General features: G+C 39.4%; 1 protein-coding gene across 1 annotated transcript in view; it reads right to left on the minus strand.

Moving 5' to 3' along the window:
* Window positions 1–201: 201 nt before the first annotated feature.
* ano9b (anoctamin 9b) overlaps window positions 202–26,250 on the minus strand; it is a 54,044-nt gene continuing 27,995 nt past the window's right edge. Inside the window, exons 8-23 of the mRNA XM_038270858.1 lie at window positions 25,309–25,443; window positions 25,062–25,155; window positions 23,416–23,476; window positions 23,249–23,331; window positions 21,528–21,632; window positions 12,241–12,405; window positions 9,677–9,713; window positions 9,480–9,591; window positions 9,220–9,274; window positions 9,040–9,137; window positions 8,762–8,958; window positions 3,640–3,792; window positions 791–935; window positions 608–721; window positions 418–511; window positions 202–333 (exon numbers count right to left, since the gene is read on the minus strand). Coding sequence (XP_038126786.1) covers window positions 217–333; window positions 418–511; window positions 608–721; window positions 791–935; window positions 3,640–3,792; window positions 8,762–8,958; window positions 9,040–9,137; window positions 9,220–9,274; window positions 9,480–9,591; window positions 9,677–9,713; window positions 12,241–12,405; window positions 21,528–21,632; window positions 23,249–23,331; window positions 23,416–23,476; window positions 25,062–25,155; window positions 25,309–25,443 — 1,765 coding nt within the window. The 3' untranslated portion in view covers window positions 202–216. The remainder of the gene's footprint in view (window positions 334–417; window positions 512–607; window positions 722–790; window positions 936–3,639; window positions 3,793–8,761; window positions 8,959–9,039; window positions 9,138–9,219; window positions 9,275–9,479; window positions 9,592–9,676; window positions 9,714–12,240; window positions 12,406–21,527; window positions 21,633–23,248; window positions 23,332–23,415; window positions 23,477–25,061; window positions 25,156–25,308; window positions 25,444–26,250) is intronic.

Below are 26,250 nucleotides of genomic sequence, written 5' to 3' on the forward strand. Positions count from 1 at the left end.
CTAAGTTTGTTGTAACAGATCACAACATTGGTGAAGAATTTGGTATGCAAGTTTTATAAATGGAGCATCTGATTCCTCAACAGCCTCAATCAGCTGCCATCCATTCAGGAAAGCTAAAGTTCAAGCTGATCTGGATGCCTGAGCTCCACCATCACATGTGTACAAACCAGCTAGATACTTGAATTCCTCTGCTTGTGGCAGAGACAGGCAGCAAACTTACTTTAATTCATCCTTCAGTCGCTCCAGTTTATCCTTCATACGCTTGTTCTTAACTGAGGTGGCACTGTGTGGGACGAACCAAGCTGCTACAAACTTACAGAGCACCACCACATGCTGTCAGGGGAAAACACATGAGGTAAAACATCCAATTTACTTGTATTTTTTCATCGATTTAAATGCAACGCAACAAGAACACACCTCAAAGAGAATGACAAAGGCAAAACGCATGGCCAGGACCAGCCAGAACTTAGGGGTCAGAGAGTAGTCCTCTGCATCTCTGTAGTCTCTGTAGCTGTAGAGGACACAGTTTGTCCTGTTATATCCAATCTGAAGGAATGTACGTCTGTGTGTGTTTTTGTCCACAAAGCAGACTAGTCAGTTCCCTCACCTGCATTGAGTGACGTTAAAGAGATTCTTCTCCCTTGGAAGTACAAATTCGTCTTGCCTGCCCTGCCTCATGTAGGCGATGGACAGGGTGTCATTAATGTAGCCTTGCATGCAGCTGCAAAGAAACAAAGATGAGAAACCAGCTCTAGCATGTCGGAGTGTTCAAGCTGGTGACGCCACTGACTGTGAGGAGGTGCTGCCGTTGGCACACGGGCCGTAATGATAGCGGTAAACCAGACGAGGAATAAAGTCCGACGAGATTCCAATGACCAAGCCGTTAGCGATCACGGCCATAACGCCGACAGCTTCTAAAATCTTCGTCCACACACCTGCAATCAGAAAGATAAACCCCACGCACACAAAAACACTGTTATATGCACTTTCGTAGAAATACATTTTCATGGAAAACAGTAAAAATTCAACCATCTTGATATAAAACACTTTTTCCGCATGCTGGTGAAGATTCTTAGTTATCCAGATCATAATCATTCCAAAAAAGTTAAAAGGAAATCCACTGGACTCTTTCCAAGTTTGCAGATGTCAGAATAGCATTGAGTTGGAGGCTTTATAGAGTGGACCAAAAAAAAAAAACCTAAGCCTTTTTTTGGCTTAGAAAACATGCAATGAAATGGGGTGCTCTGTTCCCCTGTAATGCGAACAGAGCACCTTGTCTGTTCGACAATTCTCTTTAACACTAGGACTCCCAGAATTCTGATCCTACTAGAACTCCCACTGGCAGTCAATTTCACAGTTGACATTTTTCCCAAAGGAATACGTGAGTAGTGATGTCATTGACTGTAATGGTTCTAGTGTGCGATACAAACGCAATGTGGATATGTAAACCTTAAAGTCGTAGGGAAGTCATATTTAAATGTCAAATCATTCCGGCTTAAACATGTATATAAATGTACTCTTTATCAGAAGACATTGTCCAAAAATTTAGAAGATTTCTGTTTAAAAAAAAAATCCTGTCTTAAAATCTGTGGTGTTTTTTGTTGTTATCTTATGCAGGCCAGTTAGTTATATGTCAGCCTGAACACCAAAATTCGGCCAATCATATATCAATGATCATCTGTCAATCATTCTTTTTTTGGTCATAGCATCTTGATTCATATGTCGCAGCTAATACACGCCACGGTTGAAATAAGAATCATTTACTTTCCCATTGAGTCCCAGTGTTCACGGGGATGGACGTCTGTGTCTTCTGCAGACGTAGAGCTAACAGAACTGGCAGCGTTGCGAGGCAAGGGTTCAAACATGTACGGCTGTAAGCCTTCTACACCAAACCAAGCTTCTGCTGCCCTGGCGTCCTCTTCCACAACATCTTCGTCCCTACTTTCCACCTCTAAATAAAAAATGTATGACGGCGGAGACTCATCCACGACCTCCGACACTAAACTCTCCTCCTCTTGCATGTTTCCTCTGTCCATAGCGTTCCTTGACAGTGTCGTTCTAAGTCACCAATTTAGTGCTACTTGGTCACAATGGAATTTCCCATTGGGAACCTACTAGCACTAAGCTGCTAACTGGTTAGCAAGATTCTTCTGAGACACCGGCCACAATCAAACTTGCTTGTGAACCTTCGACTACAACAATCCTTTCCCTTGATAAACAACCAATCACATTCACTTTATTCACTCGTGTAAAGTCGGGCACCACTCAGGAGAATTCGGAAACGCAACGCTTGAAACAGCCGCTTCCCTACGACTTTAAAAATGAATCAGTAAAATACTTGTAAACTGTTTTACTACACAGGTTTGAAGTTTAAAATTAGAATTTTATTTACAGAAATGGATTGATTACCCTTGAACATTTCCTGCACACCACCTTTTCACATTTATGACAAACCTTACATAATCATTTTGTGGTGCAGTGCTGAAGCACCTAACGCTGTTTTGTTTGCTTCGCCAAAGCTGACTCTACTGTGGGGGAGGGGTTGGTAACCTGCGGTTTGCATGCCACTGTTTTACCAGTTTTAGGATAAAATCTCTGCATGAGACGGTGACGTTCAAACAGCTCCTGGACAAAACCAACGCATTTATAGCTGCTATGTCAAGGACATTGTAAAATACAGCAACAAGCCAGCTTCACGTTGGAGCTTTTACAGAATACTTTTTTAATCATCTGATCCGACACATCCACGCCGTCCTGTGTGTGATTATAGCAGAAAGGAGGCTCTGATTTGGCTTTTGGGATGCTGAGTGAACCAGTTGAGGTGTGGGCAGTGCTATCCAAACCTTGAACAAAAGTTTCACTATTGTCTGATGGGTCATCAATACGTCTGTGTATTCCAGTGGGTAGGCGATCATCCTCGGACTCGCTGTCAGAGAGAGACGCTTTCTACCCAGTCCTCCTCATCGGTCTCTCCCTCTCTGCCCAAATCACTATCATTAATTCACTAGCATTTCTAAAGCCTGTTTCAAGTTAGATTTCTTGTGAAAGTCATTTTTCCACATTAGCCAAAGCGTTCTGGGTAGAATGTTAGTTGCCGCAACGGTACCGAAAGTCAATCAACGCGGGAAGAATTTACATTGAAACTAATAGAGCTGTCAAAATGACGGTTGTGGGATATCAAGGTAAAATTAACCCTATTTACGTTTTATGTTTTTATTACTACGTGAAAATGAAGGAAATATAGAAACAGGAAAAGTCAGTTAACATGACCAACATATGATTAATGTAAATAAAGTTCTTCCGCTCTAAATTCTCAGAATCATCAAAATGACAGCCTTGGGAGTTCTAGTGTTATTTGGCATAGACAGGTATCGGGTATTACACAATAACAAAGAAACCAAACGGCCCCCATTCCAAAATGGCAGACCCATTCATCCGTTTCCATGTGCATGTTTTCTAAGCCAAAACGAGGCTTTGTTTTTATCTACTCTTTAAAGCCTCAAACTCAACGCTATTTCTGACATCTTGAATTGAAAAAGCTTCCTGAATGGGAAGCAAAACGTCTTAAAACTTGGAAACAAAGTCCAGTGGATTGATTTTTTTAAAAACTTTTTTGGAAAACTTTTTCCTCATCCTTACCAATGTCGTTTGTCTTCCTTGGAATGAGACGGCGCTCCAAGCGGACCATCTTGATGGCATCCAGCCGGATCTCCAGGATGTTGTTGATGAGCGCCAGAAGGGGCGCCAGCGGGAATGCTGCCACAAAGATGGTGGTGAAACTGAACTGGATCACTGCAGAGCGAAGAGAGGAGTGAGCAACATGAGCAGACAATAAAAGAGCAAGATCGAAAATACTGGACACATCGAAAATAAAGAATGCAAAAACTGTATGGATGGTCAAATGCAGGTCAAAACTATTATCAACCAAGGATAAAGATATTGGCAAATGATCAATGGTTGAAATTCTCTGAGATCAGTGAGAAATTAACTATTAGCTTTAGCTGGGAAGAAGTAATTTATTACGTTTCTGTCTGGAGATGAGAACTGCACTAATAAAAGTGGAATTTGTGTCTTTATTTTTTCTAAAGAGAGAATGCAGATAAAACATGGACACCAGACGTCCCCAGTTTCTGGGGACAATCCCCGTTTTGGAACACCTGTCCATGGCTAAAGCTGTCCCTGGAAATGTCCCTGATTTAACTGCTTTATAAATGAATAGGTAAATGTTGCGTGTAGACTCTTATTATGGTAGAAAGAGCATGAACATGTTTCACGCTTTGTGAGCTCGTAACGTATAGATGAGTAGCAGAGCGCACCACTTTTAAAGTCGCAGGGAAGCGGCTGTGATTCGTCGTCTATCAAGGGGACGGGATTGTTGTGGCGGAAGGTTCACAAGCAAGTTTGATTGTGGCCGTTTTCTCGGAAGCATCGTTGCTAACCAGTTAGCAACTTAGTGCTAGTAGGCCTCCAATGGGAAATTACATTTGGACCAAGTAGCACTAAATTGGTGACTTAGACACAATACTGTCAAGGAATGCTATGGACAGAGGAAACATGCAAGAGGGGGAGAGTTTTGTGTCGGAGGTCGTGGATGAGTCTCCTCAGTCTCCTTTCAATGGAGCGCTCACAGAGCTCAGAGTATTAAGTTAAAAGTTCTCTTTTATGTTGCTTTTGTTCAATAAAAGTATGTTTTACGATCATTTGAGGCGAGGACATTATACTTTAAAGCACCACTATATGGCCCATTTACAGATTTAGTGTGTAATTTAAAAAGAAAATGTTCATATTATTATTATTTTTTTTTCTATCTTTCATTGTATTCTATTCAATTTCTATTGTAATTTTTTATATTTACTTATTATTTTCTATTTAATTTTTATCCCATTGGTGCTGCTTATTTAATTACTAACTATATTTATGTTTGTAAGCTACTTATGTTTAACCATGTGACCTACTTTACTTTTAAGCCTAACTTGTTGTATATTCTTTCAAAGTTTTGTTCTTTTTTTAACTTTACCATATAGAGCGGCAGCCTGAATGTAGGCTTGTATGTATATGTCTGTGTAAGTTGCAAAAATTTAAATAAAAATTAAGTGAAAAAAAACAAAAAAAAAAAGAAAATGTTCCGAAGTTGAGAGGACCGCGGCAACCAGCCGAGCTCCGAGGACCGCTGGCTCTGATGGCATGATGATGATATTTTAGTTTTATTTGGCAAAATGTTCGTTTGCTTTGTGCTTATCCGACTGTGTTGATTATTATTCTCCCACTAAATGTCAGAATGTATTAGTATATAGAGACTATTAATAACAGGAGGTGAAATGCAGCTCCAGACGAGCAGAGCGTGCGATGGCGTCATCAGTACGCTTCTGTTCCAATTGACCCATATTTATGCTGCATGCTCCCGTCCACACTTTCCTGCGTTCTTCTCAAGAACATACTTGGCGAGGACACGAGTCTGTACTCACGTTCTAGTGAATTGAGAAACGGCAAACAATTTGCTTTCTAACTATACACCTATAACGGTCACCACTAATCTGCAGAGATTCTTATTTCAATAAAAAACACGGTCTAAGATATATTAGAAAGAAGAGTTACAACTTAAAGATGCTTCAATGTGACTTTAAACAGTAGATAATTATCTTAAGATTGGATTTTGATTTAATGTTAGCTTCTGCTAATGGTGTTAGCTCTGGCTAATAGAGTAAATAGTAGGTCATAAGCCAATCATATATATATTGGTTTCAGCACAATTCTCATGTATAATGGCTCATTCTCTACATATACACCAAACTCAATACAATACAAACAGCTGTGCTAATGTTAGCCTTCCTGTGTTACTCTGTAGTAAGGTGACCAGATTTCTGAAATCAAATCTGGGGACATTTCTTGCTCGTGGATAAAAATCAATACATTTTATCGAGATGAAATTAGGAAATGGGGACAGTAATGGTTTCATATATTTTTACATATTTATTAATATTTAAACAACAAAAATCAAGTGTAAAAGCCAGGAATGTGCCTTTCCAAACGTTTAGTGTATCCTAAGATTAATAACATGAATAGTGTTATTAGTAGAAAACTAGAACTGTGTCTCTGGGCTGGGGCAAAGTGGTGGGGGTGGGAGCGGAGGGGTCAAGGGTCATTAGCAGGGCTTTCCAATTTTGTCGGGCCCAAAGAGCTCTGCCGCCTCCTAAGGGGAGAGTGACATGAGGAAAAGAAATTTAGAAAAGTAAATACAAACATTTATTCTATGCCTGTGGCTGTCTGTTGAGACAGTTTCCCCACCTCTTCAAAAAAGTGCAACAAATACTTATTCTGTTTACATCTACTGTACATGCCTATAAGAAATATTTTTTTTCTTCATTAACATAAAAAAAACAAGTAGTAGTCAAGCCTGCAGGTAAAGGTTCATATATGTTTCTTACTGTCACCTAGCCACATCAGGGGCCTGTGTGTCTCAAAGTAGCAGGTTCATTTTTCCTACTAACCTGAGTATACAGCCACTCTGTGTTCCACAGCATACTTTGCACACTACATCACTCAATATGTTAGTTTATCACTCAAATCATGTCAACGCTTTATCACTTGAACTTTATTAATACATATTATACATTTTAAATATTTGAAACAGAAATATTAACTGAACAGGGTCTGAGGCAGTGGCCCTGGTAATTTGGGTAAAATAGTATAAGAGAAGACATAGCAAGTAAAAAGCAAAATAACCTTTTTAAATATCTTAAACAAGTTTAACCATTGAACAGCAGAATAGGCTTAACATCAACACAATGTATATAATCCAAGAATAGTCCATATTTATAAACAGCAATAACATATACATATATAATTTCCCAATGGAAATTCTGATTGTAATTTCTCCGTAAAATGACACTTCCTCTTCTTTGAAAGAGCCATCTGGTCATTCAGTCTTGTCTGTTTTCTTCCCTCTACACCTTCGCTTTTGTTTCTAGCCCTCTTTTGACTTCTGCCTGCTCTCTGCTTTACTCCTCAAAGTAAATTTTTCTCCCTTCTTGTCAACCGTTTTTTCTATCAGAGTTCCTAGTTTCCTCCTCTCTCATTCAATCTCCTTTCTGTCTTTCTATCTTCTTCCTCACTCCTCCAGCATCAATCTTACATTATTCTAAAACAGAGACATTATATAATCAAAATCACCACCAAAACAAATTAGGATGTGCAACATGAAAACTTATTATTATTAATATCTCATCTAAATACTAAAAATGCTAATTACCACAATATTAGGAGCTACAAGCAAAAACCACATAATAAATAAACATTAAACAGGTGGTTATCTCTTCCTCCATCATTCTCAGATCATGTAGATCTTGTCTTATTCAGTTCTCCTGTTACTGACTCCTATTTTTTCACAAGGAACGTTCATATATATCCAAACTGAGCAGTAAAAAAGCACACCAAAAACTGGAAGTCTATGCTCATAAATCACAACCATAAATCATCAAAACAAATTGAAATAACTCTACTTATAATAACTATCTGAAATATAAACTAAAGGTCACCTATCCATTCTAAATCATCTTTATACAAACCCTTGTTGATCCCTGGAGAACCAGCGTACCAGATTAGCGCTTTACAAGGAGTTTTCAATCATTTTGCTACATTTTAACCCAGCGTCTTTTACTCATGCTCAACTCGTGGTCTTGTCTTACTTTTTATTACTGTTTTAACCTGGACACAAACCAAACATTCATCACAAGATCAGCCCGATCAGAATAAAATAAATTGATTAACACACTTACCATCACTCAGCGTAGCTCCCCATCAGTTGCCAAAGGTTGTAAAAAACGAACTTCCACTTCTTCTTCTTCTTCTGTTTTAAAAGTGATGCGCTCTTCTTCTTCTTTGTGTTTTAATGGCAGCTGACATCCAAACGGATCATTACCTCCCTTCTAGTGGTGCGCTCTGTTCCTTATCTTTATGTTATCAGCAGCGCAACCAGCTACCGTAATACCTATTTTTGCGCGCAACAGCTCTACCGTAATAACAGTCTACACGCAACATTTTTCGCCTCGGTAAAATCGGGGACATTTCCGGGGACAGCTTTAGCCGGGGACAGGTGGTCCAAAACGGGGACAGTCCCCGGAAATCGGGGACGTCTGGTCACCCTACTCTGTAGGTTTCAGTCCAGTCAGACCCCACCATCTACCCAGCATGCATTGCATAGATGAAAAATTTAGACATTCATGGGTGAGAAATATGGCCGAATATTATCATGCTTTTTATTTATTTTTTTTTATTTTTTTTTTATGTATCATGAACTAACGCCTGGTTCTGCTGGAGGTTTATTCCTGTTAAAACGGATTTTTTTCCTCTCCACTGTTGCTACAAGCATGGTTAGTGTGAGGGATTGCATTCAAGTCAATGAGTCGATGCAATCAACTTTTTTTTCCTTAGATAGAAAACTTTGAATATCTGACTGTATGATCTGGTAGTGATGTGTGTTGTGAATTTGCGCTATATAAATAAACTGAATTGAATTTGAATTGTTAAGTTAATAGAATTACATCATTTATCGCCCAACATGTTCAACTAGTTATGGACTTTAAGAAAGCATAACAGCTTGGGTTTTAAGCCAAGTGGGATAAAGGAAGTATAAAATTATGTGTTTTGTCATTAGTTGACCTGAAGCTCCCTCAGACAGGCCCTATTCATCACTAATCACACATAAGCCGACCTCTGGCCGTACTATAACGGCTCCTTGTTACGGTGTCGTCACCAGACCTACCCATTTCCAAGAACTCATTGAAAAGGCTGAAGGCGTCAGTGTTGCCCAGGTGGTAGTTCCTCAGCCAGTTTCGGATTTTGCAAGTATCACACGGTTCAATATCTTTCCGATTGTCGCGGCAAGCTTTCCTGTAACAGCGACCGCAGTTTCTCTTCAGCCGCTTCGCCGTTTTCTTTCTCACAAAGCCCTTGACCCACCTGCAAGACGAACAGTTGGAGAATTGGAGAAGCTGCTGGTTCCCATACTGGAACCATGTTCAACCAGAACACCCCACTCACGGCACGCTGAACTCCAAGATGTTGTTGATGGTCTGTTTGAGCAACATGATGACTGCCATCTGGATAAAGAGGTCCGTTAAACAGCCACTGGGATGGCACTGCAAGACAGGCAACACGTTAGGGTTTACAATCTATGGTGCTGTTCCAGTACGACAGGGAGAACCAGAGACAGCATCTCACCTCCTCCAGTCTATACCCTGCAAGGCGCACGTAGTTTCCTGGGTGGCCGTTTATCCTGATGGGAGGCAAGAAAACCTTTAGCTTAGTGATTGACCCACAAAGTGGAACCAATAATATTTAAATCTACTTTCCAAATGGATCAAAATCAAATGAAACAGACTAAAATTATCCTTGAAAATATCTGAAACATGTAAAGAAGAAATGGAGCAGGAGGCATGCGTTGTGTTCTTGGTGTGATGGACTTTCCAGCCGCTCCATACCTGCCCAGAAAAAAAGCTATATAGAACAGAGATGAGAAGAGAGTGAAGAACTGGAAGGTGAACATCTTGATGGTGAAGCTTCTCTCTCTGGCAGCGAATGAGTTCGGCTTTTCTGAGGAGAACAAACACACAACAGTGACGACAACGCTCACCCTAAAAGAACCGCTTCGTAAAAGACGTCACGCACACGCCCTCACCTAAATATGACAGCTTCTGGGCCACCCATCTGTTGACCTGCAGATTGCATTAAACAAAAACAACCATGAGGGACGATAAAATAAGCATTAAGATCAGGGTCAAGAAAATGAATAAATGATTTGATCATTAAAATAAATTGTAGAAGGACGTAAACATTTCAGTCACAGGTAGGGTTGCCAACTCCCTGGTAAAACTAAAGCAATTCACTTTAATACAAAATCACAAACTTTGCTGAATAAGATAAGTATCCTAAACATGAGCCTCCCCTGCTTAACTTCAAGCTGTAAAAATGAACATAAAGCAATAAATAAATTGCACAAATAAAGGGCACATTTTTGGTGGAACAGCAAACTTGTAAACATATTTGTGCCGTAAATGCAATGACTGTAGGCTACAGTTGTAAAACAGAAAAAAATAATCATTAGCTCAATGCCACATTATGTGGCGATAGCCTACTTTTTCCATTTGTATTTCCTCTGAGCTCTTGCAGAAGTGAAGAGTTATCTGCCTCCAAAAGTACCATCAGCATTTAAATTACTCCGTTCGACCCCCCACAGTAATACGGGACAAAGTATTTTCCACCAAATACGGGACAGGTTCTTCTATTTCTAAATACGAAACAATTCCGTTTTTCAAGGGACGGGTGGCAACCCTAGTCACAGGTTTGTGGTGTTGAAGTGAGTTCAGACTGAACGCGGTGTCCGTGGTGATTTCCCCGAGCATCGCGATGAGTTCACCGTTCTGCTTTTTAGATGCAGGGGAATGCTTAAAGTTAATGCCTTACCCAGGTGGAAAAACTGAGCGAAAAGACTGAAATGTTAGTGATTTATTAGCGCAGGCAAAATGATAATTTGTGCTCCTTTGGATTCACAGATTTTAAAGATAATTTTTTTAGGTCATCCAGAGGTCAACATCCCCCTATTAAGCCCTGAAATGAACCAAACTGGTCGACTTTTTTACTTTAGTCTAATTTTTGCAGCTGAAACTGTCATTTGTTTTTGTTTTTTAAATATAATTTTTTTTATTTTGGCCGATTACATCACCATTAAACCAGATGTTTATATTGTCCATTTTCAATATAAAGTTATTGCATAGCATAACATGGCATTCCTGTGCATTGACTATAGCAGTGGGCATGTTTACCTTATTTTTAGTGGCTGGAATAATGTTTCACAATAGTCAGTAGTTTATCAGCCTCCCAGATCCTTCACTTTCAAACTGTTACCCCTGGAAACCTCATGAAATTTCCTGTCAAGGTGTCGCTGTCGGCATTTCACAATAAAAGCACAGGGGAAACTTAATGTTAGAGACTTCTGCTAAATTGTTCTCCATGCACATCTGAATCGGCTTGAAGAGACCATGGATTCATTGAAGATAAATTTCTTTTTATTTTATTTTATGTTTTAAATAACTGTTACATCTGTTTATTTCTATATCTGTTCACTCTGCTGTGTGGGTCAGCCAAAATGGACGTTTCTATGCATACATATGGTGGCCAGAGCATCACCTTATATGGTAATGCTGTAGGCTGTGTGAGAAGGCCTAGATGCTGACTGGGGGCTTTTGGGTGAGACACTTCCTGGATGACTTTTAGGTAAAAAGGAAAAGTGGGCAGAAGCTCTCTACCTTTCAGTGGGTTCTTCCCTGAAATGGCCAATAGGAAGGCCTGATAGAAGGTGAGATCTTCCTCTGAAATTTGTGCTTGTATCAATGATTTTGTTAAATATGACTGGAATAAATTCTGTTAATGCTTAAATGTGTTTCCTCCTTTGTGCACGCCATCTTCATCGGATCGGGTAATAAGAGGTTCTACATCCACAAGGTTTAAACAGCCAAGAAGTGCTAAAAAATTAGATGACTTTGGTTCTTCCAGAGCTGAATCTGGATGAATGTCTGATTCGGCAGGACTTCCTTGTAGCTCCACCTGCACAGAATAAGCATGTGTCCTGGAGAGTGGCAGCAACTGACCGGGCTCTGAGCTGGAGGTAAGGGAGGACAACAGTCCTATCATCTCTGCAGATTATCTGTTGCATCTGTTGCAGATTATGTTGTCCTGTTGGCCTCATCAAACCCTCCTGGTGGCCCTGAGGCGGTTTGCAGCCGAGTGTGAAGCGGCCGGAATGAGGAGGCCATGGTTCTCCACCGGAGAAAGGTGGACTCCCCTCTTCAGGTCGGTGGGGAGTCCTTGTCTCAAGTGGAGGATTTCAAGCACCTCAGGGTGTTGTTCACGAGTGAGGGACGGATGGAGTGTGAGATCGATATGCGAATTGTTGGTGTGGCAACGGCAGTGATGCGGTGGCTGTATTGGACTGTCGTGGTGAAGAGGGAACCGAGTCGAGGGGCAAAGCTCTCCATTTGCCGATCGATCTGCGATCCCACCCTCACCTATGGTCATGAGATCTGGGTAATGACTGAAAGGACAAGATCGCAAATACAAGCGGCCGAAATGAGTTTCCTTCGCAGGGTGGCTGGGTGTACCCTGGAGGAGGTGTGTGTGTGGATTGGGACGTCTGGGCATCTGTACTTAGACATCTATAAAGTGTGAATAAAGCGTCAGACGTACCTTGGTCATTATCTGAATGGTGACGTAATGAACCACTGCGCCCAGCAGCACAGCCAGAGTCTTTGAGTGTTCGCTCATAAATTCCCACTTGCTTTCTGACATCAAGGGGGCGGCAATCACTCGAACCACCACAAGAAAATGAGTGATGCCGATGATCACCATCAGCTGTGGAACAAAAACACAAAAACAAACATTTAGCTCATTTTTTCTCCATTTAAACTATTCTATGATAACATTGAGTCAATCAGAACTGTTAATCAGAATAAAACAGCAGAATAAGGTGACCTACTATAAAATAGTCCCTAAGCATCAGGTTCTTACATGCACATCATCAATGTCTTCTTTCTTTACAAGTTCAAATTCTGGTGGTTCGCTTGATGTTGACATTTCACCTTTCTCCCACAAACGGCCAACGCAGACACCGCATTAAAATCCCCCCAGTCCACCTCACAGCGTCATCCATCAGTAGCCGGTTACAGAATATGGTGTAACAGAATTTCACTCAGTGGGTCATGGTGCTGAATGAGATATGGAAACCCTAACGCCATTTAATTTAATTTATTTGCTAATTTTATTTTAATTTACTTGATTAATTTAGATTGGGCAACGAAATGGACTCTCTGCATTTAACCCATCCTCTTTGGGAGCAGTGGGCTGCCATTGTGCAGTGTCCAGGGAGCAATGTGGGCTTAAGGGTCTTTGCTCAGGGACCCAGAGTGGCAGTCTGTGGGAGTGGGGCTTGAACACAGAACCTCAAAATTCCAAGCTCTAAGCTCTATAACCACTAGGACCCCACTTCCCAAAGTGGACTGATTTTATCAATATAAAATACAGGCAAATAGTGCAATAAAAAGAATATTATAAAAAAGACAGAAACAGGCTGTGCAGTTACATTTTTACACAGAAATAGGAGTATTGCATGCAAGAATATTGCAGATAGTGTTGTAGAAATGCACAGAGTGTATTCATTGTTTATGTTATTGTTGGTGATTACAGTCTACGTGAGGCGTTCAGGGCAACAACAGCTCTCGGACAATTCATGGCAGTTTAAATATAAAGGACAAATCATACTCTGCCCTAAAACAAGTAAACTCGAAAGTCAAAAAGACCTCTGGGATGTTTTACAGGACAGAAGAGTCTGCATAGCTCTAAAGTAAAAAAACCCCATAAACAAATAAAGCTTTTTGCACAGGATTCTGGCATCAAATGAATGAAAACTATTGAAACAGGAGAGATGATCCTCTGCTAGAAGCAATGAAAAGACATTAAGAACTTCATGAATTATCGGTCAATGCAGAACCACCACCTGCAGATAAATGATCACTGCGTAACTCCGTCCGTCCAGGAGGCAGCGGTAAGAGCTGCTGTTCTGCAGCAACATCTGGGGAGTATTTGATTGAAAGAAGCTTTTTTTTCCCCCCACTGCTCTTCATCCCAACCGCGCCTGCTTACAGTTCTTCAGTCAATCCGTCTGTCAGACCTACTCTAATCATCAAATTTGCAGCCTTTGCATCGGTCTGGGGCATCAACTACCATTAATCTGAAGGCACTTTAATATAAAAACACTGTGTGAAGCACTTATTTTAATTCCATTAATTAATTAATTAATAGAACTTGAACCACAATTTGTTAGTAAATTTAAAATCAGAGGTGGGATGGATGAGGAATTAATCTGAACGTTTGTGTGTTTTCCAGAACCTGTCTTCATCCATTTCTACAAACAAACTGAGCTACGACTTGAGATAGTTTGCCATTTTATGCTCTTTGTTTAAAAAAAACAATCTGACTTTATGACCCGACTCAACTGTCTCTGCAAAGAGCCTTAACGTTATGAATCAGAGCTATAGAAATAAACTTATTTACTGGAATAATTTAGCTTGGTGTCATTGTATCCTAAAAGGGTAACTACAATTATCCTGCTATTGTCAACTTAAAATATATATAAAAATATACAATCTATGTTATTATGTAAGTATTATTTACTATCAGTCTAAATAGCTTTACCTGTTAAATAGATACTTTTAAATGTGGGTGCTCTCACTACCCACTATGCTCAGTGGAGCAGTGGGTAGCAGTGCTTCCTTACAGCAGGAAGGTTCGATTCCCGGCCCGGTGTTTTTCTGCATGGAGTTTGCATGTTCTGCCTGAGCATGTGTGGGTTCTCTCTTCCTCCCACAGTCCAAAAACATGACTGTTCGGTTAGTTGGCTTCTCTAAAGTCCCCTTAGGTGTGAATGTGTGTGAATGGTTGTGTGTCCTTTTTGTCTCCGTTTCCCTGCGATGGACTGGCGCCCGTAGACATCGGGATATAGACACCAGCAGCCTTCGCGACCCCAACTGGGATAAAGCGTGACCCAGCATTATGAAAAGCATCACTTCTGTCAGATTACCTGGTCCCTGTTGGTGTATTCACAGGAAGTCTTGGATCAGTAATTCCAACACAAGCCTGTATTTTACTCAGCTTTACTCAGAAACGATAAACGGTACGAACATCAAAACATGGTCAAATTTGGTCTTTGCTCTAGATCACAGCAGAGCTGCAGAAAAGTTTCTTCTTTGTCCAAATTAAAAGCTGAGTGAAATCCGGTTTTATTTTGATTTATGCTTTGGAACATAAATGCTATAAAACTAAAACTGGCTTCAACATGTTGTTCTCAATTGCTGCTTTGTTTTGCTTCAATTTAACTTTCACTTTTTGTAGCCAGAGAAATCAGAGTTTTTCTCAGAATCTCTAAGCTCCACCCTGAAGATGCAGAGCAACCAGGACCGGTTCCTGACAAAGAGCAGAGCCTCTGGTTCCTTTGCTTAGATGGGAGATCAGGGATCTTCACTTCACCCTGAAGAGGGTCTCTGCTGTGAAAATATTTTTCTACATGAAGACTTTTGGAGGTCAAAGAATCCCTCATTAACCATCAGATGCCCAAATTGAGCCATATAGGGTTAAAATAAAGGAATTAATAAAACTAAGCCTAAAAGGAAGGAAATAAATGGCAGCAAAAATGTATTTCCTTCTTTTCTTAAATCAATTGGAAGGCCCGTATTTTGGTTGAAAATAATCAAAACCCTTCAGAAAACGGTCGGTATTTCGTTTCCTCAGCAGAAACTGGATAATCCTGTGATACCAAGCAGTAACTGGTCTGTTTCCAACTCCTCCCAGTGACATTTAAATGCACCTCTGAATGACGGATGGTAAAACCTCCAACCCCTCTATAAACAGCTGTGTGACGTTGCGGATGCTTCAGGTATGAGCTGGAGCGTCACAGCCAGTCAGTCATCTGTTTGGACTTGTTTGTGTATTTATGGAGGATCGTGTTGCCTCATCTGACCTATTTACTCTGAGGACCTTAGAGGTATATATACACATAATATTTTACGTTTTGTTAAATGGTTACAGAAAAGTAACTTGACATTGTTAGCAGTTTTCTATCCCATGCAGGTAATCTGTAGCTTCCCACTGCCTGTGCCATTGTAAAGCATTGACACCTATTGTGCCAAGCTTGATTTATTATTTTTTTTTTTTTTGAGGCCTACATCCTTTGTCATCTTAACCGTCAACAAGCTGCAGCCCCGAATTTTTCTATTGGAATTTGCATTTTCCCCCCATTCTCTAGCCTTTTCTTACCCTCAGGCTGCTACGCCTCTTTCCAAACATACGTCTTTACAAATAACCAGAAGCAGTTCTGCATTTTTGTACGGAACCAAACACGCCAAACCACATATATCATCTAGAGCTGAGTTCCTGTTTGGACCTGTTCACTTCCTGTCTGGATTAACTGAGTGTGCAACTGAGTGTGCAGCTGTTCAGAGGATCTCCATCTGAAGTTAAGTTATTTTCTCTGTGATATCTCTGTATCTAAGTAACTCTAACTGACTACTTTAAAACATAGCACCTTCTGCTGCACTTTTCTACTGAGCACTTGTCAGTTTCACACGGTTTTATTTCTGATAGCAAGAAGTAGCTAGCCTAGGCTAGCGCTAGCTTAGCATTGCTATGGCTTCTCTCTCTCCCTCCCTTGACTCTTTTCCAACTCTTCCTTCTTCCTCTCCTCTCTCCTGCTCTCTGTGTCAGATGTTCAGTTATTCCTCTGCCTCCTTTAGTGATAATGGGATGTGTAATAAGTGTAGTATTTTTGTAGCTTTGGAGGCGAGGGTGTCAGAGTTAGAATCCAGGCTTCAGGCTGTTGAAGTAGGCCCCCCAAGTAGCTGTCCTCCAAAAGTGCCTGAGCAGCCAGGCGATTGGGTAACTGTACGCAGAAAGCGTAGTCGTGGATCTCTGCCCACTGGTCACCCCCAACCCGTTCACGTTTCTAACCGGTTTTCCCCACTCAGTGACACACCCACTGAGAAGCCCACTCTGGTGATTGGCAGCTCCATAGTCAGAAACGTGGCATTAGAGGGACCATAGTCAAATGTTTGCCGGGGGCCAGAACGGGCGACATCAAATCCTACCTGAAACTACTGGCTAAGGATAAGGTTAAATACAGTAAGATTGTTATTCACGCTGGTGGTAATGACACCCGGTTACGCCGATCGGAGGTCACTAAAATTAGTGTTGCTTCGGTGTGTAAGTTTGCCAAAAAAATGTCGGACTCCGTAATTTTTTCTGGTCCCCTCCCTGATCTGACCAGTGATGACATGTTTAGCCGCATGTCGTCATTCAACCGCTGGTTGTCTAGGTGGTGCCCTGAAAACAACGTGGGCTACATTAATAATTGGCAATCCTTTTGGGGAAAGCCTGGTCTGATTCGGAGAGACGGCATCCATCCCACTTTGGATGGTGCAGCTCTTCTTTCTAGGAATCTGGCCACATTTATTAGTCCTCCAAAACCCTGACCACCCAGGGTGCAGACCAGGAAGCAGAGTTGTAGTTTAACACACATCTCTGCAGCTTCTCTACTGTTACCCACTCTTTACTCCATCCAGACAGTGTCTTGCCCACGACCAAAATCTAATAAATTAGCAAAGATTCCCAAAGGAGTAAATCATGATAATCTAATTAAAATCAAAATAACTCCAATTGGGGAAAAAGTTAAAACAATTAAATGCGGTCTGTTTAACATAAGATCGCTTTCCTCTAAAAGTCTACTAGTTAATGACTTGATTTGTGATAATCACATTGACTTGTTTTGCCTTACAGAAACCTGGCTGCAGCAAGAGGATTATGTGAGCATAAATGAGGCAACTCCTTCAAGCTATTTAAATTTTCACATCCCCAGAAGTTCTGGGCGAGGAGGAGGAGTAGCAACAATCTTCCAGTCTGACTTACTGATTACTCCCAAAACAATTAATACCTACAACTCTTTTGAACATTTAACCCTTAATTTCCCTGATCCGAATTTAAAGGCAAGAAAAACTCTTCTTTTTGTAACTTTGTATCGTCCACCAGGTCCTTACTCTGAATTTTTAGATGAGTTTTCAGAGTTCCTTTCTGATTTGGTATTAAATACTGACAGGGTCATCATAGTGGGAGATTTTAACATCCATGCTGACATTGAAGGCGATAGCTTAAGAGCAGCCTTTAATGCTATCTTAGACACTATTGGCTTTGTTCAAAATGTGAATAGTCCCACGCATTCTCATCTTCATACTTTGGATCTTGTGCTGACATACGGCATAGAATGTGAAGAAATAACAGTATTTCCTCACAACCCTGTCCTCTCTGACCACTTTCTAATAACCTTCAGGATTACTTTAACAGAGTTCTCCTTCCCCAAAAGAAGGTTCAATTTTAGTAGATCTTTATCAGATAGTGCAGTTATAAATTTTAAAGAATCTGCTTCACTTTCTCTCTGCTCTGTGTCACTGAGCAGTGCTGCAGAGTGCAAAAGCTTAGCTTATTCCCCTTCACAGGTTGATGATTTTGTTGATGGGGTTGCTAGTTCTCTGCGTATTGCCTTAGACAACGCAGCTCCTTTGAAAATGAAAACTGTTAAAAATAGAAAGCTTGCTCCTTGGTTTAATGCAGAGCTGCGTACTTTGAAGCAAAATGCTAGGAAACTGGAGAGAAAATATCGCTCCACAGGCCTGCGAGAGTCCTTCCTAGTCTGGAAAAATGGTTTACTGCTGTATAAGAGGACCCTTTGTAAAGCAAGAGCAGCATACTTCTCCTCATTAATAGAGGAGAATAAGAATAATCCTAGATTTCTTTTTAATACAGTTGCCAAACTCACCCAGAGCCATAGCTCTGTTGAACCGTCCATTCCACCTGCTCTTAGCAGCAATGATTTTATGGGATTCTTTATAAATAAGATTGATCTTATTAAAAATAAGATCATAAGCACTCCTCTATCCGCGATTGTACCTGAGGTAGTCATGGAATCTGAACCGGGTTTAGACTGCTTTGATCCAGTTGAACTCTCTGAATTAGCAAAATTATTGTCTTCATCTAAGCCTTCAACTTGTATGTTAGATCCAGTTCCAACCAGGTTATTTAAGGAGGTATTCCCTTTGATCTCCTCCTCCATTTTAGATGTGATTAATCTATCTCTGTTACAGGGATATGTACCTAAAGCTTTTAAGATTGCTGTAATTAAACCTCTGCTTAAGAAACCGTCTCTTGACCCAGATGACTTGGTCAATTATAGACCTATATCCAATCTTCCTTTCTTATCCAAAATTCTTGAGAAAGTAGTTGCCAAACAAGTTTGCGATCACTTCCACCATAATTAACTTTTTGAAGAGTTTCAGTCTGGCTTTAGAGCTCATCATAGCACTGAAACAGCTCTGGTGAAAGTCACTAATGATATTCTCATGGCCTCAGATAATGGACTTGTATCTGTGCTCGTCCTGTTGGATCTTAGTGCTGCATTTGATACAGTTGACCATAATATTCTTTTAGAAAGACTTGAATATTTTGTTGGAATTAAAGGAACAGCACTAGACTGGTTTAAATCTTATCTATCTGATCGAATTCAGTTTGTTCATGTTAATGATAGATCTTCAACACGCTCAAAGGTTACCTGTGGAGTACCACAGGGATCAGTGCTAGGACCAATTCTCTTTACTTTATACATGCTCCCAATTGGTAGAATTATTAGACAGCATGGGATTAATTTCCACTGTTATGCTGATGATACCCAGCTATATCTGTCTATAAATCCAGATGAAGCTAACCCATTACATAGATTACAGGCATGTCTTGAAGACATAAAAACCTGGATGACTCTTAACTTTCTGCTTCTGAATGCGGACAAAACAGAAGTTATAGTCTTTGGACCAGAGTCTCTGAAAAAGAAACTGATTAGCCAGTCACTTCATTTGGATGGGATTAAACTGATTTCAGATAATAAAGTAAAAAATCTTGGTGTTATTTTTGATCAGGACCTGTCATTTAAATCCCATATCAAAGAGGTTTCTAGAATTTCCTTCTTTCATCTGATGAACATTGCAAAAATTAGAAATATCCTGTCCAGGGGTGATGCTGAGAAACTAGTCCATGCATTTGTTACTTCAAGGCTGGACTATTGTAATTCTTTACTATCAGGAAGTCCACAAACTGTAGTTAAAAGCCTTCAGCTGATCCAAAATGCTGCAGACAGAGTTCTAATGAAAATGAAAAAGAGAGATCATATCTCTCCTATCCTGGCTTCTCTTCATTGGCTTCCTGTTAAATCAAGAATAGAATTTAAAATCCTCCTTCTCACATATAAAGCCTTAAATGGCCAAGCTCCATCTTATATCAGAGATCTGATTGTTCCTTATGTTCCTAACAGAGCACTTCGCTCTCAATCTGCAGGTTTACTAGTGGTTCCTAGAATTTCTAAAAGTAGAATGGGAGGCAGGTCTTTTAGTTATCAGGCTCCTCTCCTTTGGAACCAACTACCAGTTTTAGTCCGTGAGGCAGACACCCTGTCTACTTTTAAGGCTAGGCTTAAAACTTTCATTTTTGATAAAGCTTATAGTTAGGGTGGCTCAGGTTATCCTGAGCTATCTCTATAGTTATGCTGCTATAGGCTTAGACTTTTGGAGGACATAGGGACCCCCATTTCATCATTCTGCTTCATTCTTTCTCTGTTCTCCTATTCTGCAGAATCTGTTAGTTCAATCTCTAACCTTCTGTTCTCTCTGCTTTTCCTCAGAGTAGCTTTGCCTCGTCTGTTCCTGTTTGGCTGTGACGTCATCCTGGAAAAAAACATCAGCTGTGCTGCTTCTATCAACACCCTTGTTAATAGATGTTGGAGATCGGCCTGTTTTCCAGTGTGGTCCTGTTTCTCTGACCGTGACTGAGTGGATGTGCTCTCTTCGTCCTCTGGCATGGGAGCTGCCTTGGAGCTCGTCTGCCTGGCTGTGTGTTTCCTGGACGGGGCCGCCTTTTACAGCTGCTTTTTGTATCTCTGCTTCTGTCTCCTTGAACCCCAGTCGGCCTCGGCAGATGGCCGCTCACACTGAGCCTGGTTCTGCTGGAGGTTTCTTCCTGTTAAAAGGGAGTTTTTCCTCTCCACTGTCGCTACAAGCATGCTTAGTGTGGGGGATTGTATTTGAGTCAATGAGTCAATGCAATCAACTGGTTTTCCTTAGATAGAAAACTTTGTATCAATTTGACTGTATGATCTGGTTGAACTGTAAAGTGCCTTGAGATGACATGTGTTGTGAATTTGGCGCTATATAAATAAACTGAATTGAATTGAATTGAATATATCTGATATAACATATCTGTTAGTACTATTTTACAAACCTATTTCTTTGAAAAAAAGAAGAGAATTTTAATGCTACTGATATCGCATTTAATTTTTAATACCATTCAAGGCCTTAATTCTAAAAAAATTGTATTTAATGACTTATAATGCTTTCTTAAGGACCTGCGGAAACCCTGGATTAACTGTAGGAACAGATTTTCTTCATAATATAAAAGTCCAGAAAATATGATCCACTTTCTGTAGATGAAGTCATTTACTTATAAACTTGAGCAGTTCCACTTTCATTTTCATTAACCGACCTCTCGGCTGAACGATCCACTCTGCTCAAGATTGGCGTGGACTCTGTGCGGCGAGCGGAGTGCATTTTAGAGAAACGCTGAGCATCAGAGCATCAGGGTCGGTTTAGAAATGGACAGAGGCGCCCTGATTGGAAGCGCTCTGGCGTACTAGAGCTGCTGCTATCAGCTGTGAAGGCGCAGTGCAGCCACACCACGGCGCTTCCACATCTAGTGGAACCGGGGGGTTAGAGTGAGGCATGCACTGCTCATGGTTGGGTTATTCCCAGGGTTAAGGGTTAGACACGGTTGAAAAATAAACACATGGTCCTCACTACATATAGCAAGATGAGAATATGTGTGTGTGTGTGTCTTACCATGACTGTTACTAGGATGAGGACCAGAGCGCTGCGCTTGTAAGAGTGCGTGAACTCCTTTAGCTGACAGTCTGGATCGTTGACTATTTTCATGATCATTTCCTCCTGATGAGCGAGAGACAGAAGGATAAAGGTCAAAGGTCATAGTTAATGGTTTTAAATCAACAATAATGCGTCAGCAGAGCATCTACTGTATAGCAGAATAACAGCACTAATCTTACTGAAAAAAAGTAGATCAAATAATTGTGTAATACATTTCTGATGAGTCCAAAATAAATATTTACTTCTGGTTATGATGGCATGAAAGGACTCTGCACAATTAAGAATATTTTGGAGTCAGATGAGGAGGAGTATAGGCATCGCCAGATCTTAGTAGCCATAAACCTTATATACATAGACGCCTCGTTGGACAGAGTCGGTCTATGCTGAAAATGAGTCGAAGCGTCCGCCATGTTGAATGTGTCAAATCTACTGGCACTAATCTCAGAGTTTACTTTATATTCATAATATTTCTATGTTTGTAATCTTACGAGTTTATTTTCATATGCCTTTGGCTTCATTCTCCTGACTTTATTCTCGTAAAGTATAAAAATAATTAAAAGAATATAACCTGGCCTTATTACTCCAGGAATGAAAAACTTCTAATAACTGTGACTATTCTGGAAATGGCCGCCCCCCAATTGTCATAATATGACGTTTTTGTCTTTTTTTATATTATATATATATATATATATATATATATATATATATATATATATATATATATATATATAGATATCTATATATCTGTATATATATATAAAAAACTGTTTTCTCACCCCTCGTGGGGTGGTATGTGTCATCCTCAAGCTCGGGTCCTCTACCAGAGGCCTGGGAGTTTGAGGGTTCTGCGCAGTATCTTAGCTGTTCCTAGGACTGCGCTCTTCTGGACAGAGACCTCTGATGTTTTACCTGGAATCTGCTGTAGCCACTCTCCCAGTTTGGGGGTCACAGCCCCCAGTGCTCCAATTACCACTGGCACCACTGCTGCTCTCACTTTCCACATCTTTTCTAGCTCCTCCTTCAGTCCTTGGTATTTCTCAAGCTTCTCGTGTTCTTTCTTCTTGATGTTGCTGTCGCTTGGGATTGCCACATCTATCACTACTGCCTTCTTCTGCTGTTTGTCCATCAACACGATGTTGATATATATATATATATATATATAATTTTTTTAATAATTTCATTTCACATTAAAATGTAAAATATTTCAAACTAGATCTATATATATTTTTTAGATGTGCAAGATAAATATTTCATCTTTAATTACCAGTCAAGCGTCATTCCTTTTTTCAATCGGATCTGTGACATATTTCCGCCTTAGGGCTAAAAAATCTTTGCCCATAGACTCTCGTTAAAAGTTGTACATACGCAGTAGTGACTCTGCAATATAAAGGTATAGGAGAGCTCAAAGAGCAGCTCTGGTGCGGCAAAAAATATCTTTTTTGTAAACCAAAGGGAGACCCCAGCAAAGTTCTGATCGGTGAATAATATCAGGGTTTAAGCAGCGAGTTCTGGTTGCAGATTAATTGTTTAGTTTCTCCCTCCATATCGTGCGGATCACTAAAAGGATGTGGTGTTCATAAATGTACAACATGACGCAATGAATAATGTCCATCAACTAGAGGACGTTTGTTCACGATCTGATTACAAATGTTAATGAATAAGTTGAAGAAATGCTGTACCTCTTCATCACACCAGTCAAAAACCTTCCATTTAGAAACATATTTGGCTCTGTGTCTCTTCCACAGCTCTAGGAACAGAGTGGCTAAAAAAAACAACAACAAGAAAATCACACAAATGAAGCAAAAGCAGCCGAACTGGAAAAACGTGTTAAAAATCGACCACTGACCCCAGATGGCCATGAACATGGCGAATGCCACGGTGCCCTCATTATCAAACAAATGGCTGACCTGCAAGAAATAAACACAGAACATGAGCTCTGAGGCAGAAATGCATTTTAATGAACAAAGGGGAGCGAAAAGTAGTAGATTATCTGTGCAAATGGTCAGTTAACTAAGTTCACAATAAATGTCTACTATATATTCTCCTCTCTAGATAGTGATTAAGGGATTCAAGGGTTAGGGCGGACGTTTGGACACAGTCATTCTCTTCACTTCTGGGGGGGGGGGGGGGGGGGGGGGGGGGGGGCTTTCCCAGAGTGAGGAGAGAACGAATTTCTATTGGTCTGTCCGAAATCAGCAAACGTTTTTCTGGGCTTGAAGTGAAGAGAATGTGAGCTGAGAAACACAGTTCGAGAATTAAAAAAGTGAAAATATAACAGTGATAGAAATATAATTTTGAAATAAGGAAATATTTTGAAAAAAATACAAACTGAAATAACATTGGAATATATTTAAGCTGTTGAAAAATATTTAAAAATATTTAATTTGAGAATTAAGAATCTTAGAAAAAAAAAGATAATTTAAAAAACCTAAAGGCAGATCCCTTCAACCAAACATTTTCAACAATAAAAAAAGTGTTCAAATGCAATTTTTTGAGTCTCAAATATTTTATTTGCATTCAAATCTATTTTCTATGATTCAAAACATTTATCTTTTCATTGAAGTTACTTTTTTTTATTGATTCTGTTGTTTGAAGCAACTTGTTTTGTGATTGAATAATAAATAGACAAATGTCCTACCCATTATATGGTCCAATCAAAAAACAATGTTACTTCAATTAAAAAAGGTACTTTAAGCAAAAAAGACTGCACTTCTATCAAATACAACATTTTCAATCAAAGAAAAGCAGTGTTCAAATGTATTTTTTTGAGTCTAAAATATATTTTTGCATTTCATACTTTTTTTCTTTGATTTAAAAGTTTTTTTTTCATTGAAGTGAAGATTTTTTTTATTGAAAAGATGTTTTTTGATTGAAGCAACCTTTTTTTGATTGAATAATAAAGAAACAAATCTACCTTCATACGTAAGAAAGATTTTGAAAAACATAATTAAAAATGTAAATAAATTCAATCTTTGAGAAAATTTAGAAAACAAAAATAGAATGTGAAATATTTGAATAGATTATATCTATCAAGAATTTTTAAACATATTTGAAATATTAAAAAATAAATTACGTTACAAATGAAAAACGAAACAAGAAAAGTTACTCTCAAAACTTGCATTTGATAAAAAATTTTTTTTTTTTTTTTTTAAATTTCATTTTTGGAATCCTATTTTTTTTTTTTTTCATTTCATTCTACGTGTTTGCAACAGTAATGGAACAAAATTAATTCCATGTTTTCTTTTTACCATAAACATATTTCTGAACAGATAAACTTGGCACATTCAGCAACCTATAGAACGTACCAATGATAAACCAGACAGGAGGTCAGTGACTCCCTAACTGATATCTTTCTATTCTCCATGAGGCGGCTAAAGACGGCAACGTTATCTCTGCATTCATTTACTCATTTACCATCCAGCTCCTTAACTTGCTGGTTTCTTTGGTGGCGTTTCAGCTGAAACAGATGAGCAGGAGGTTCAATGAGCTCACCTTGGCGTAGCTGCACGTATCTGAGAGGTTCCATATATCGCACCTCTTTTCACAGGGAGGACACATGGTGATGTTGGAGTTACACACCTCATCTCTTTGGAAAAACAGATTATTTCATTTCAAGAAAACCCTTCAGAAAAGATGTTTGATGTTTCTTTTTTTAAGTGAGATTTCTACATTTAATACTTATAAAATTAGCATGAAAGTGTTTATAATTAGTGCATAGCTGTGACTCGTCATGGCTCACATGAGAGGGCTGGTGTTGAAAAAGGCCAGAGCATAAAGGAAGACGACTATGCCCAGAACGGATGCTGGAACCAGGAGTTTGGTGTACCAGCCCAACCACAGGTAGTACAGCGCCACCTTTTCCCCAAAGTAACACCTGCAAGAAAAGCAGGTGATGAATAAACATTCCTCACAAAAACAGGAACTAAGGTAGGCTACATCAAGAACAAAACAAAGAAGAATTAAATAATAAAAAATAGAAAAATCTGACTAAAGCCGGTTTGTCTACCAAGGGGATTCCAACTAAACCCAATAAATTCAGTGCATTGGAAAATCCATCTAGAAATGTAAAAAAGAGAAGTAAAATGTATTTATTTTTTCTTAAATTAAGTGTACTTAAGTGTATTTTGAGTAGATAAGTGAGATAGTTTGCCAATGGAATGAGTATTTTTACACTTAAAATAAGATAATTAGATAAAATGCACTTGAAATAAGACATTGCAATTGTTTTTTTATTATTTTAAATGTAAATTGTCTATTTCCACTGGCAAAATGTCTCTTTTACCTCCTCAATCCAAGAACAAACGCACTTATTTTAAGAAAAAATGACTTATCTAGATATCTCATTTACCTACTCAAATTAAGGGTAAATACACTTCATTTAATTTAAGAATTGTTTTTCTTATTTCTAGATCGTTTTCCAGTGTACCTTTTTTATTTACCTTTAAAGGGAAAAAAAAGAAACCTGTCCTGTTTAGTACCTTTGATCATCAGGATATGTTTATCTAAAGTCCAGCCTCAGATTATGTTATAAGGGAAAGAGAAATCATTATAAACAGTTTTCAGTTAATTATTCACTGGACTGACGGAGCTCTAGGCTGAAATATGGAATCATTAAGTCTGATTATTAGAGACTGAATCAAAAGGTTAAAAAACTGAATCAAAAGGTTAAAATCAGGATCCA

Source organism: Cyprinodon tularosa, unplaced genomic scaffold, assembly GCF_016077235.1.
Source record: "Cyprinodon tularosa strain WSP-4 unplaced genomic scaffold, ASM1607723v1 ctg78, whole genome shotgun sequence".
Taxonomy (NCBI): Eukaryota; Metazoa; Chordata; class Actinopteri; order Cyprinodontiformes; family Cyprinodontidae; genus Cyprinodon; species Cyprinodon tularosa.